This window comes from Nematolebias whitei, chromosome 11, assembly GCF_014905685.2.
Source record: "Nematolebias whitei isolate Nwh7 chromosome 11, NemWhi1, whole genome shotgun sequence".
NCBI lineage: Eukaryota > Metazoa > Chordata > Actinopteri > Cyprinodontiformes > Rivulidae > Nematolebias > Nematolebias whitei.
In genome coordinates, this window is record NC_056508.1 from 39,763,238 (window position 1) to 39,778,439 (window position 15,202).

The following is a 15,202-nucleotide window of genomic DNA, read 5'->3' on the forward strand; positions in this document are numbered from 1 at the left end:
GACAAGCTGTCCTGCAGTACTGAGCAGTCTTTCAATAAGGACATGAGTGAAGCATATCTTCTGGCTGACTCTCTTGCGGTGGAATACACTTTGGGTGTAGAGGTGCTGCAGGTGCACCCAGCTCAGTGACATATATACTAGAATATACATCATTGGCCCAGCTCTTCTTGAAGGTGGGCCTAACGTTACCTGCCCACTTTGCAGTGATTCAATGGACCAGCTCCCCTCTCACCATTGGCTACTTTCAAAGTAACAAACAAATCAAAAAGCCGCAACATGAATGTAACTTGTAAAGCAACGCGTTATAGAAATGTAGTGTAGTAGAAAGTACATATACTTGATGTAAAATGTAGTGGAGTAAAAGTACAAAGTACCCACATTCAACTCTACTAAAGTAAAGTACAGATACATGAAAAATGTACTTAAGTACAGTCACGAAATATTTGTACTTAGTTACATCCCACCACTGTTCATTACTCAATAAAAAAAAAAAGTTTCCGCCTATTTATTCCATCCAGCAACTGAGCGCTCCGAGCGCTCGCGCGCACACGTGGGGATTTGTACATTCCAGTGGGCGGAGCCAGTGACGCGCGCGCGCCGAGCCGTTTGTGTGAATGAGCCGCAGCTCCTTGTCCCGCAGAGCCGAAGGAGCTGAGGGAGCGGAGGAAAACTTTCCCAAATGGATTCCTCTGTCGGATTCAGGCATTTCTTTTTATCCTACGTACTCATTAACGGCTTTTTAAGGACGCTGGAAGCTAAAGAAGGTGAGCGTTTTATATTTTAAAACTTTTTATTAAATTTTTTTTTCTGCTGCTTTGGCGTGAAATCTGCGTTCGTGAAGGCAACACGCGCTGCCATGCGGGGGAAGCTCGGCGGAGGAACTTTAAAACCAGGAAACTTAAAAAAAAATAAAAAATAAATAAATAACAGTCGTAAAGATCATAAAGAAAAATAAACATTACTCACGCATGTTTTCAGTTGTATAAAACTACATTTATGGTGAAGCTGCTTGAAAGTTTGTAAGAGCAGCAGCAGGTGAGCAGCTTCTAGTTTGTCAGGATTTAAATCCCTCTGGGATCTGATCCTAAAGTCAGAAGTTTACTTTCTTTAGTGCATCATCATGACAAAGCACATCAAACCTGGAAAAGAGAGAAATGTTTTAGTCTTAATCAGATCATTTCATTCAGTTTCAAGTGTCTCCTTGTCTCCACAGAAGTGCTTTTGGACATGAGGGCAGCAGGAAGAGAGCTGGGCTGGTTGACATGGTCCCCAAGTGAGGGAGACAGCTCTCAGAGAGACAGGACTGGGGTGAGTATCTCTCTGGCTGCAACTTCAACTCCCACGTTTCTGATAGGAATTTGCCTCGGGATAAATTACTGTGGAGCAATTTTACAGGAAGGTGCTCCGGTGCACACACATTTGAACATTTAACTTGCGTAATTCTCCTCTTGAGTACGTATGTGTGTGTGAGCACATATAAAGTCTTAAAGTGTGGCTGTGAGAGAGAGTCATGCTTCCCAAAAGCACATGCAGATAGAGTAGCTGCTTGCCCTGAACTGGAAATACTTGCGGCTTCTTGTGGTTTCGAGGCTTCAACTCCAGAATTGTGTGTTACAGAGCAATTAACTTTTAAAGTTTGCAGCATGTGGTAGCTCTTTTTTTTTTTTGAGTAGGGGCTTCAGCTACCTTTTCCTTACATCAGGGGAAAATGTCTACGTTTAAGTGATGCATCCCAAATTCTGTGGTTGTCTCGTTGCCAGTGTACTAACGACATGTGCGCCTTCCTCCATGGTGCGGTTAGAGTAATTGACCAGCCGGGCTCATGCAGATTCACTGTAAATAGCCTCATTTCATGTGCTGATGACTCAAAGGCATGTGCAGGCATGCTGCGCAGTGGTTCACCTAACTTTCCCAAAGATGTCACCGCTTAAATGTTCCTCTGAAACTTTTAGTTTCATATTTTTGTGTGTCATTATACGGTTTCTCATACTGCGTTGTGTTATAAAAATGTCCACCAGCTGTTTTAGTAGATGTGTAGTCGACACATGCTGTTAGTCGACGTTTTTATTCAGAGCCACACACTTTGCCAGCAAAGCACATTCCTTTAATTAACGGCACAGTGGCTACATACAGAAAGCAAACCGCAGCTTCTGCCTCTGTGGGGGCCAGTTGTTCCTCCTGAGCCAAGGTTAGAAGTTGTTGTCACTTTTTTTTTCTCCAAACATTTCTGTGGCATATAGTTAGTATGCAAGCAGCAATGCTATTTGAGAGTAGAAGCCAACAAATGTAAAAAATCCCCCCAACAAACAAAAAATATATTTTTTTTTCCAGCAAAGGCACAAATCCATTGTCAGGCAAAATGCTTTGAGGTCTGTTGTGTTGTGAGGCTCGAAAAGTGGAGTTCTGTTGGTAGAAAATGTATTTTTACTGCGAAGGACCAGAAAGTTTTCACGGGGAGTGTTTAACAATGTCTCTGTTTTGGTTTCCAGGCTCAGATTTCAGTGGCTGAACCCTCATGGTTAAATGGTTGCTCCTTTATTTGGCGATCCTTTGAGTGTTGGTTCAGCCGGCGTGCTTGGAAGCCCCCTCGTTTTTCTACCTCTAACCTGTTTGGTTTCTGTGGTTTTGTTTCAGTGGGAGGTCCACCAGAGAACCCTGAACGGCTCTCAGTTCTACACCTACTACGTCTGCAACGTGGACGAGCGCGAGCAGGACAACTGGCTGCGCACCACCTTCATCCAGCGGCACGCTTCGGCCTCGCGGGTTTTCGTGGAGCTGCAGTTCATCGTGCGCGACTGCAACTCGTTTGACGGGGCCTCGCTAACCTGCAAGGAAACCTTCAACCTCTTCGTGTTAGAGGCGGACGCGGACGTGGGCACCACCTTCCACAAGGGCCAGTTTAAGAAGGTGGCCACCATAGCGCCTGATGAGATCACCAAGAAAAACGAAATGCACATCAACAAAGAGACGAAAGTTGTGGAGAACCTCTCTCGGAAAGGTTTTTACCTGGCCTTTCAAGACATCGGAGCCTGCGTTGCTATTGTTATGGTTAGAGTGTACTACAAAACGTGCCCGGCCACAGTGAAGAGCCTTGCGGTGTTCCCTGAGACTGTGGCCGGAAGAGAGAACCAGGCACTCAAGGAGGTGAGCGGGAAATGCGTGGAAAATGCCGAGAGTCAGAAGATACCCCAGATCTACTGTACTTTGCACGGGGAGTGGGTGGTACCAGTTGGACAGTGTCGATGCAAACCTGGCTTTGAAGAAGTTCAAGACTCGTGTCAAGGTAAGGACACCTTCCTGCCTTCAGGCGCCTCATCCTAAAGGTTGCAGATCCCTTTACATAGGGCTTACAAACCTTGTTCTAATTGCCATAGCTAATAAAACAGGTCTGTACGACAAATATTTATCATAGGCGCTGCTATCATTGCTCGGTGGAATTTGCCCCTGGCTATCACGACTCCTCTGCAGTGGGAAGAATGTCGGGCCGGTCTGGTACATGTCCTGGCATAATCCCTGACCTCAAATGGGTAAAAGTGGGAAATGTGCTTTAAAATTTCAGTTGCAATTATTCCAGGTCTTTGGAACAGTTTGTGAGAGCACATCTTAATTTGGTCATGGGTTGCTTCATGTTTTGTGTCGTCAGGGATAAAGTTACACAATCACGAAGCAGAAAACACAATTGTATTGCCGGTGTTTAAATATATTTTGTTCATAAATTGAGTTTTTCTTGTTGAAATTATTTCTAAAGAGGGGCAGCTGAGGCTGAGTGGTTAGATAAATCGTCCTCCAATAGGAGAGATGGGGGTTCGATTCCACCAGCAGTCACATGCTGAAGTGTCCCTGGGCAAGACACTGAACGCCTCATTGCCTCTGATGTGTGTCCCATCGGTGTATGAATGTGATAAAGCTCTGATTAATCTTTGTAGAGATCTAGTAAAGTGCTGTATGAATGGGTGAACGAGGGCACCGATAAGCGCTTTGAGTATCTTGATAAGATAGAAAGCTGCTACACAAGTACAGTCCATTTACCATTTTTTGTGCATTTTAAACTTGTATAAGTTGGTCACAATGATCCTGATGCTAAAGATTCTGTATATTTTCTTTAAAACACTGGTTTCTTAGAACAAACGCCCACAGATTTTCTTTAAGCTGCTTTATTTTGGGCATGACCATGACGGTGTTTTAAATGACGTCTTCCAAACCCTGTTCATGGAATGCCTTGTTCAAACACTTCAGCGTTTACAGCCCCTCACCCTGTCCATAACCTGCGCCAGGTGATTTCCTGCTCTCTCATAATCATCTGCCGTCTTATCTTGGTATGAGTTTGCTCTGCACTCCAGCCATAACTCAGGCCTTAGACTTTGTAGTCCTGCCTCGGTTGTGTTTTAACTCACTGTAAAGAATGACTTTATTGTTGGGAAACTCATCAAAGTAGCTGAGGGCTTACTGGACTTGATGGATTGGCGTTTTCAAGGCAGATGGGAGGAAGGGGGAGGAGAAGGGATGCAGCTCCTGAGCCTCTCTGACTTTGTTCACATGCATCACAGAAAGCAGAAGCCCCCGCTACACCCCCCCTTCTCTCTTATGATCAGGCATGTTTGCCCCCTGCATGTTTCCACATCCATCTTTTGCTCCCCCTTCCACCCCCCACCTTGTACACACTGAACCTCAGCTTTCGAACATGGAGCAGCGGGTGGCGTGTGAGGGCCTGTTGGGATCTGCTGCATGACAAAAACACCTGAAGACTCCCATCAGCCCTAAGAGGTATTCCTTCTTCACCTCTTTTGTTTGCACACTCACACTTGCACAACTTGGAAACACTCTCAAAGAAATACCTGAAACACACACACACACACACACACGTCAAACTGCAGCTATAAATTCACACCAGGCCCTGGTTATGATAGTTGCGCCTCCCCACTTCGTTTTCCCTCCCGTTGGCAACAGACCGATACAAGATTTGAAGTTTTATGTCGGTGCATCAATTTTCGCTGCAGTAAAAAGCAATCAAAAAGAAAAAAAAACAAAAACGGGTGAGATGATGGAGGAGGAGGCGAGAGGTTGTGTTTAGAGGAGGGGAGTGATCCTCTGTCGTTTTTTTTTTAAACGGACAGGGGTGAGGAATGGAACGCAAAGGTAGCAGAACAATGAAGTGCTGTGTTTTCCTTGAGAAAGAGAGACGTAGCCCACCTACACTTACCCACTGCCCCCCCCCCCCCCACACACACACACACACTCTCTTAGTTGGTAAATTCCTGATCAGTTTGTTGAGAAAGATCCTCCCAACATTACTGCAAACCTGTGGAATTCCCAGGAGGTGGTGAGGAGGTGAGGTGGGGAGTTAACAAGTCCGGGTCAAGCCCTCACATTAAAACGACTAAACAAAGAACCCCCCGCCCCACGAGAACTACCAGGATGTAGTCCAACGACAGGTCTGAGACGCATGGAGGCAGTTGTAGATGAAGATGAAAATGAATCAGGGGGCCGCAGTGCCGAGCCAAGACAAACGGGACGGAGGGCTCTCCAACGAGTGCACAGTTAATCATTCTCCCCACTTCTTTCCTGTATGGATTGCTGCTCAGGGGAAGAAAAACCCAACCCAACCACAAAAACTTCGACTGTGGTGCCTTTTTTTTCTTATTTAGGTTGAAATTTTCCATGTTCTGCGATGTGTTCACTCAGTTTTATAGCTCTTCAACCCCACGGGACGTGTTGGAGTAGAGATCTGAGCTCTGGTTTGTGTCTTCGGCTCTCCATCGGCTCTCACCGAGGATTTTTGGCTTGTCTCTCAAATCTTACACGTTTTTTTTTTTTTTATCTTTGCGTTAACGATTCTGGTTGAGGCTGTCTCCTCTCGTTGGCCTTCAGTCGCTTTTGATATGAAACAAACAAACTAAAGATAAAAAAACACTTCCTGTGGTGTGGAGACGCGTAAAATCTTAGAGGTTATAAATCATAACGAGGCTGTGGCTAAACACAAAAAGGGCTTTGTTATCAGTGAAAACATTACAGATCTTCATAATGAGTTATGGTTTATACAAAACCACAATCCTCAAAAGACTGATGAAAGACTACTGGGTGTACATTTAATTTTATTTTCATGCAGTTAATTACCTTTTGTTGGAACATTTTACATGTCTCTTCTTTTTATTCTTGCTATAACAGTACACAATTCAGGCTTTATACAGTACCGTGTCTTTATATCTCGCTTTCAAGGAGCCAGAGTTTTTCATAATCTTTTAAAGTGGTCAAGGACATTTTATCATCAATCAAAGTTTCAACGTTTTCATTAGCATTTTGGCTGCTTTTACGCTCACATATTCATTCTAGCACTGTACCTTTTTTATATATATTTTATAATATTCTTCAGTGTTTTAAGCGTGAATGCTCTTATATATTATTTTTACGAGTTCTTGGTCAATATGTGCTAATTTAGGCAATATGAGCAGTAATTGTTATAGTATTTTAAATTAAAAATGCATATTGACGAAATAAATAAATAAAATCAGTGTTGTATGTTGGCCATTTATCCTGATTTCTAAAGTTCAACATCGGCTAAAACGTCCATTATAGCAGGTTTCCAAACCTGGTCTTCGAGGAACACTATCCTGCTGTTTCCCTGCTTTGGCGCACCTGATTTGAATGATTTGGTGATTAATAGGCTTCGGCAGAACTTGAGGAAGTACTGTAATTAAATCACTGAATCAGGTGTGATGAAGCAGGGAAACAGGTAAAACGTACAGGATGGTGTTCCTCAAGGATCAGTGTTGGGAACCATTGCATTATAATAAACAATTGGGTGGACCTCTTCTTTCAAATGCTGCTCGTCTGCTGCATTTTGATTTGTAGGTCGGACATGTCTACGTTTTGTCCTTTGCCTGTCCACTCTTCATTTTTCTTCAGTATGTAGTCAGTGTCAGGTGCAAGTACTTCATAGAAAACGAGTGAACAACAACAACAAAAGATGGCTTCAAAAAGAGCTTCAGACACACTTAAGAGTCAAGACCACAAACAAATTTAAAGAAAAAACAATTGGGATTACTTTAAAGTTTTTTGCACAGTAGTATATAAGCATAAAAGCATTTTACTTTGTTCTTCTGATGACTTCTATCCATAGACGTCAATGCACAACTACCCTTCTTTTTTTCCTTACGTGGGAAAGTGTATAACCGAGACGTTTTTATAAACTATGGTTTCTAACCGTGACTCACTTCACATTCTCGTTTATTTTATTCATTCTTTTTTTGCCATAATTCTGGTACAATTTAATGACGATGCGTCACCCCTCATCCCGACCTGCCTCAGCTGATCCTTGGGCTTGTGTTGAACTGTCCTGGTAAACACCTCGCCAGCTACCCATAAAGCCTCGGCAAACAGGACCTAATCCAACGTTATGGTTGCACAAGGCTCTGTGTATAAACGGGGACGTGGTGCGGAACGTTTGGAGCGCCGAGGGACAGTTTGACGCTTGGGGAAAATGTCATCCCGGTGGAACAACTGTCCACTGAATTCCAGTAAAGCTATTACTCTGCCCAAGGAAGGAGGTTCCAGTAAACCATTTTCTCTCTCTCCCACTCTTTCCTTCTGTCTCCAGACTCGGCTGATGTAACAAACGGTTGGTGACTAAGCTGCAGTGTAACTGCACACTGCGATGAATGATTTGTACAGGTAGTAATTGACTTAGGTGTGTTTAGGCTGTTTGAGTGAACTACTTGTTCGGCTACCCTTTCCGTATTTGGATAATCTGTTTCTGACCCCCTCGTTTCTCAAAAGCCTCATTTCAGCCTCAATTTTCTGCCTCTCATCTAGTATTTATTTGTTCATTTCTTATCCCAACACTTTATTCCCATGAATATTTTGCAGTGCTCTATGCTGTTTACTAATGAAATGCACTCTGTTGTGCAAGCTGCTCCAACGACAACAAACTAAGAGGCAAACAGGGTTTTTTTCCGCTACTTGTTTTGTGTTCATGTTAGCCATCAAATGACACGATGACTGTTATTTTTGGCTAATATGCAGGTCATGAATCTGACACCAAAAGAGTTTAAACATCCCGTTTCACATGGCCCTGATGGGATTATTTAGACTGTGTACGCTTGAGGTATTTCTCCCTGACTGACTTTTAAAGGTAAATAAAGGCCAAATCAGAACAATGCTGCCAATTAGGGAGATGAAGACAGTTCGCACAGTGGTTGAAGCATAAACACTTGATGGAGATACAATTGAAACCTTTAGGGATTCTCATTTTCCTCGTTTGACAGTCTCAAAGCCTTGTTCTGAGAATTTTGAACCGGTTAAAATATTTTGTGTGACAAATTTTCACACAAAACAGTCGTCTCAAACCCTTCTTGATTTAGTTTCTGCAAGTTGTAGAGCACTAAAGCTGCACTGGAGCCTTATTTTGATAGAAAACATTGGAGGTTTTAGTCCCAACGTCAACATTTTAAAAGTTTTGCTGCCGAGATAATTATTTAAAGTAGCCTTTTTCATTTAAAACTCTACATCAGCAGATTAAATCACAAATGTGGGCGCAGCTACCAAGGGGTAACAAAATAATGTGCACAGACGAGATTACTGTTCTGTAAGTCGTGCACACAAAATACACAATGGTTTTTAAAAAAAGAAAAAAAGGTAGTCGCCCAACTCGCTGGTCACAAACACTCAAAACTGTGCAAGACTGCAATGAAAATTAAAATATACAGCTGGAGCCTCTCAAGTTCACTCAGTCCCATCGCTCTGAAGGCCGGACCACCTGAGTCTACTTACTGTTCACACTGGAAGCTGGGACTTTTTTTAATTAGTTTTTGGAAAATAAACGTGCAAATACCATTTTTATTTATAGGAACCAAAGTGCCATAGACATTTTTTATTTTTTATTTGGTTACATTTCATTTTTTAATAATGTCATCTTTATTACTATTTTATGTTGTATCAACATCATTATTATTCACTTCAAAAATCTAAAGCAATCCAGCTATTTTTAACATTCTCATCGGCGTATTAACAAATCAATTCAAACAAATTTACAGCATGTCTTGGCACAAAGGATACAGGTTTTAGCCACTTGGTTCTCTTTATTAACTTGATTAAGAACTGAAGTGTTGAATGTTCATTAGAAAAATGAAGTGTTTTTACCATCAGATAGGGCTGGACAATAATTCGATATCGATATATATATCACGATATACTTTACAATAACGGTGATATGAGTTTTAAGCACATTTTCGATATTTCTATATACATTACAGCGTTTCACTGACACATTTTTTCTTCTGTTCGGGTTGCAACCCGAACAGAAAAAACCACGACACAACTACGTAAGTGCGTGGTGACGTACACCACACACAGAGCTCGAGTCCAGAAGGAGTCAGCGGTAGCAGGCTAGGCTAGGCTCCAATGCGCGGTAAGTTTTCGCTTCAAAATGAGTGCCCATTCTGCTGAAGAGTCAATAAAAGTTTGAGCCAACGGGTCCCTGAAACAACAGCTGTATCAAAGGAGAAACCCAGTTTGTTGCATGGGTTAGGGTTATGTTGTTGTTTAAAGTTAAAACTATTAATATTGACAAAGTTGAGAGTTTTATGTTTATTTGACGGTGATTTCAAATTTATTTGAAGGCTAAATACAAATAAAAGGTGAACATTAATTTATTTGTACAGTTTGTACAGTTTTTCCTGAGACGTATATATATTGTTTATATCGATATCGGAATTATATCGTTATCGACCGAAGTTAAGAAATATATCGTGATAAAAGCTTTGGCCGTATCGTCCAGCCCTACCTCCAGAATATATACCGGTATATATTTTTTGTCTGCTTTCATGTACGGTCAGCAATAGTTCACAGTGAATAAATCAGTGTTGAGGGCAGCTTATCTCATGTTGGGCGTACAAAGAGCATCACTCCTTGAGATCCCCCAGATTTGACTGAGCAGGCTTAAGGTGGATTTCCCATGATGGAATCATCTCACTCCAGCAGGATAATCCCCACACAGACATTTTCTGCTCCACCAATTTCCCTTTACTCTTGGTCTTCATAGCTGGTCTCAAAAACGCTGACTCACTGTCTCGACGGACAACGCTGCGCAGGCTTTATACATATATAGATATATGCAGTATTTTTTTCATTGCCTCCTGAAAACCCCTGATTACTTTAATTTGTGTATTCCTCAGATGTCGTGCCAAGGCAGCGTCTGCTCAGCAGGCTGAGCTTAAGGGAGGCGGTTAGTTTGGGGGGAGGCCTCTGAAGGCGCTTTCAAGTGGTGTCATGCACCGTCTTGTTAAGCTGCAATAACTGCAAACGATAATAGAAAATGTAGCACGGAGGAGATCTGATGGACCCTTTGACGATGAAATGCGGGTTACAGAGGCGAGCGCAGCAGTGGCTTAAAGTGTGATGCTCAGATTATGACTAAAAGCTTAAACCAAAAACGTTTAGGTTTCAAGCTGAAGCGGTAATGTCGGAACAAAAATGGACGAGTCAAACATTTTCATAGAGGGTTTTGTCTTTTTAAATATCTTTCACGATGCACATTCTTTTTTTTTTTTTTAATCGCCTGCCACATCGAAAGACGGGGGATCATGTAACTGCATGTTTGTGTGTCCTGGTCACTTTACTGTTACTTTCTGATAGTTCAATTCAAATCTGTCAAGTGGGTTCATGAGGTATTTTGCTAACAGACAGAGGAACACATAGAGAAACATGATCACATGCCTTTTATGGCGGCAGGCGATAAGGAATCTCCCAGAAATGAATCATCAGATGCTGATCATTAAACAGATCTCTCTTGTAAACGAGTTCTTGTAACTCAAAGAGACTAACCTGTAAGAATAAAGGTTGAATTTATTTATTTATTAACCTTTTATTTGACTAGGCAAATCCCATTGAGATCACAGATCTCTTTTTGCAAGGGAGGCCTGAAGGCAGCCTAACATGCATGAACGAATGAACATGAATGAATACCTATAACAGATTCACTTTTATTCACAATGGCCACCACTAATTATCAACCATAGAAAACACAGAAATGGTTATGAATGTTTCAGTTTTACACATATTGAGCCGTAACGTGGTGTCGTAGCAGCTGGCAGTCACTCCCTGCATGCTAACAAACTAGCAGGCAGGATGGAAGGTAACAGAATCATTCAAGAAATACTACTGGTAGTTTAATTTCTAAAAAAAAAAGATCAAATCTGGGTAAATGTGGTAACATCCAGAAGTGTCTTTTTTTAGCTTCTTTATTTAGTTCCATGCATCTTGTTTTTGTTCTATAGTTGAGCGTTGGCAAGTATTTTATTGTGCTGTGGCAGTTGGGACAAATTTTCTCTCTTGGTGACATTCCTGTTCCTGCAGGCTGTATTTATGTATGTATGCATGTGTGTTGTGGTGGTGGTGGGGGTGTGTGTGCAGAGCAATGTGAAGCTCATTGTATTGTACTGCTGGTGATGTGTGAGGTCAGCACTTTCCTTCCCTGCAATCAGTCAGTTATCCACCTCGCCACCCCCATCCTCAGCACAGTTCAACACCCACCCGCCCGGGCCTCGCTGCTAACAGGACAAGCCCACAGCGGAAACCGGAGGTCACCTAATCCCCCGGTGGCTCCCCGACCCGTTGGCTCAGGGCTTTTCATTGTCACGCTGCGCCGTGCAGCCTCAGCTCAGCTGCTTTTAATTTTTGTCGTCCTGCTCGATACGTTTTTCTTTTGTTTGTTCGCTTTATTGGTGCATTTGGTCTCGTTTTGGCCACTTCCCCCTCAGGAAGCTGGCGGTTGTTAGTGTCAGGTGTGTGACCTGTTGGCTTGCAGAAGTGTGATGGTGCTGTGTTTGCCACCTGATTGTCTGGAACTGACAGTGACACTTGGAAAAACAAACGCGCAGGCTGTGACCTCTGGGAAGCTGTGAGCTCGTTGGATTCTTCAGAAGATCTGCTTTCCGAGCAGGGTTCGTCTCCACTTGTCATCCCAACGTCCTTCCTCTTGTCTTGTGTAAGGCAACACGGGGAGCGAGAGGAGAAAGTGGATCAGGGAATCCATTGTGCTTGATAACAACCGCAGATGAAAGCCTGGGTGTAATTGTAAAACAGATGTAATGCCCTTACAGCTGCTTTGCTGGTCAGCTAATCTTTCTGACTAATGTCCCCCCCTTCTCAAACCACATGCACACACTTCATCAGCCCCTACACCTTCATTGCACCCCCTCCCCTCCTCCACCGCAGTGACCCTGCGGCTCATGTTACTAGGTTCATCTCCCCCATCAGAGACCCTCTCTGTTTCCCAAATCCAGGTACCCTGAATTGCTAATTACATGTTGTCACCCTTCATATAAACAACGCAGCATGACACATTGCAATTACAGCCGGGCCTGTCCAGTTGGGAGATGAAAAGAGGGGAAGTGAAATAAATGAGACAAAGGAAGGCCTTTGCTGGCCTTCACAAATGACCGAGGCCTGCGCTGATATAGATCTGACAGTGTTTATTTCTTCCTTAGTTTTATTTTTCCAAGATCCTTTTTGCTCTCTGGCCGTACCTCTGAGTTGACCCTTTCTCCTTTTTCCTTCTCGTCAGTGTGAGCATGTGTTTGTTTTACTTGGCCGGTGACTCTGTGTAAAGCCATGCACAGTTTAACTCACAGCCACCCTGAGGCAGACATGACCTCGCTGCCTTTAAAAGCCCAACGCATGGCTGCATTGTCGGGGTGTGTGGAGGCCCCCTCTTCCACTTCATCTTTATGTCCTGGGGGTGATTTCTGTTGTCAAGCCACCATGTTACCCATTATTCCATCTATACAAGCAGGCATCCATCACTGTCGCCGTCTCATCCATCTAAGTCCACTGACGAACTGGGGAGCCCTCGGAGGCTCTAGAGCCACTCGGGCTCCCTGAATGTAACAGGCCCCTGCACTCATTCTCTATAAACAAACACAGAACCACTCAAGGCTCATGGGGGCCTCTCAGATGACAAACAATTCCTTGCTTTGTAGCAAAAGGGAGGGAAAATACGGCCGTTCGAACTTTTCAGACGTTTGTGGGATCACTCATCACAGGACCCCCTTCATGTGTTCAGTGCCTGTGTCCATGTTGGCTCAACATATTTGTACTTCCTTTTGGGTTATTATTCTGACTCAAACTCTTTAGTTGCAGCGCTGGCCCTTCGGTTGGTCGTGCACCTCTGTGCGTCCATGCTTTTATCGGCTGCTTTAGGAAGGAAGGCTTCGTCAGCCGCCTGCTTCCTGTTGTGTCCAACAACAATCGAACCCCCCCATGTTTGATGGAACAAGGAAGCTCGCTTTCTCCAGACTTTTATTTTTTGTCGAGGAATTCTCCCCTGGTTCCATTTACTATTACCGTAACTCATTTTTGAGGGTAACAAACTTTTGTACAGTTACAACGGAGTATTTGGCTGAAGCTGAGAACTTGTTCACACTGGGACACCGTCTTTCCAAAACAATGTTTTTATTATAAGCTTTTATGAATATCCTGGTAAACATGGCCCCGTTTCTGAAAAGGTTTTCATCCACACAGGAACAAAGAAAATGACCCAAAACATTATAATAAGTTAGTCCTGTATGTGGCACTTTAATCTGTAACGGTGCCACAGAAATCCACCTAAAACCAGGAACAAGGCATGGATGCTCCAAGCTGTAAGCACAAGGCAAAAAAGTTGAGGATTGTGAATATAAGTGCAAAAATCAAATAATTTTACAATGTGGAACTCCCTCTTTATTGTCATATTAAACTACTAGTCGTGTCAGTCAAAACATGTGGACATAACTAATTTAGACACGGTATCCACAAGACACAGCTGGAGGGAGTGTCCTCACTGTCAAATTATGTACATGTATACGGAAGTCCCAATCTTTTAAAACTACTCCAGGTTTCCACATTTTTTAAAACTTACTTGATATGTATTCTTTTGGGGTTTTTTTGTTGCAACATTTGATTTAACATTGGTAACAGTTCAATAAAGTGGTTCAATACATTTTCAGCCTTGCATTATTGATGTAAAAATTGTTTTTTCCTCTACTCTTTATGGCAATGTTACTATTTTTTAGCCTCGTCTCGTCATTGGAGTAATGCAGTGTACAAAGGTTTTGCTGTATTTGAGCATCTGGCATCTGCAACACAAATGCAAGCAAGTAATCTGCCATTATCTTTACATCTGACATGCTTGGGGTCATAGGTTAGGTGGGTCTATAGCATCATTTTCAAAAGATTGCATTTTGGCTGTCTACACTAATGCAAGGGTTCAAGATATTTTTTCTTCACTCTAGACCTCAGTTTAAAAACATACAATTCGGAGGCTCCTAAAACAATGTTTGTGTGTGGAAACCAGGCTAAAATGATAAAAACAAAAACTTTGCATATCCTAAAAATGCTGTTTCCATGTGGACGAGCCTGAAGCTGCACTGGAGGTGCTCCAGGCTGTCCTGTTGGGTGGTGTGCAGTGGAATGCATCTCGATTATAGAGGCAACACATAGTTTTAAGGCCATCATCTCCACAAGCCTGACCATGATGCATTGCAGCCGGCACTGTAACACCAACAGTGTGTGGGGGGGTCATCCTCCTCTGTTCAGTTGCCATGTGGCATTTAAGCTACTCCCATCTGCAATACTTGTGTGTGTGTGTGTGTGTTTTTCCTTTCAGCATTTGAATGGCAGTGCATTCTTCTTGCCTGCTGGTCGGTGGTGAATGGCAATGTTAATGGGTTAGCTGGGAGCCCTTTTAGGGATGACTGGGAGGGGAGAAAGCAAAAAAGCGAGGAATTTGGGGATTACGAGAAGGAGATGTAAGAGAATGAATCGAGGTTTGAGGCAACAGCTGTTCCCTCTTCTCAATGCAGACGTTTGCCCCGATTTGTCCCTTTTTCTCAGTCCTCAGCAGGATACAGTATTCCTCCCTTCTTTTCTTAAACCTTCTGTTCTTTCACCCACCTCTCTTGTGCCTCGCTCGTCTTCTGCCCCATTTATGTTAATGAGTAGCAGTAGTTAAAAGTACAACATCTGGCCAAGAACAAGCAGAGGAGCAAGAGCAGAGTTCCTCTGGCAGAGTGGTTTTTGTTTCCTGCCACCATTGTTGTCCTGCTATTTAGATCCTACACACCTTCCCACATATGCTCTGCATCAGCTCAGTGAACCGCAGTTATATAAAAAGCCAAACAAGGGTTGAAATGAGGCTCGTATTCAATTGAGTAAATCCCCTTGATATGAT

At 43.0% G+C, this 15,202-nt stretch overlaps 1 protein-coding gene across 1 annotated transcript in view; it reads left to right on the plus strand.

Annotated features, from left to right (window-relative positions):
• The first annotated feature begins 637 nt into the window (after positions 1–637).
• Positions 638–15,202, plus strand: part of epha2b (eph receptor A2 b) — a 29,852-nt gene continuing 15,287 nt past the window's right edge. The window contains exons 1-3 of the mRNA XM_037684990.1: positions 638–764; positions 1,214–1,308; positions 2,635–3,283. Coding sequence (XP_037540918.1) covers positions 680–764; positions 1,214–1,308; positions 2,635–3,283 — 829 coding nt within the window. The 5' untranslated portion in view covers positions 638–679. The remainder of the gene's footprint in view (positions 765–1,213; positions 1,309–2,634; positions 3,284–15,202) is intronic.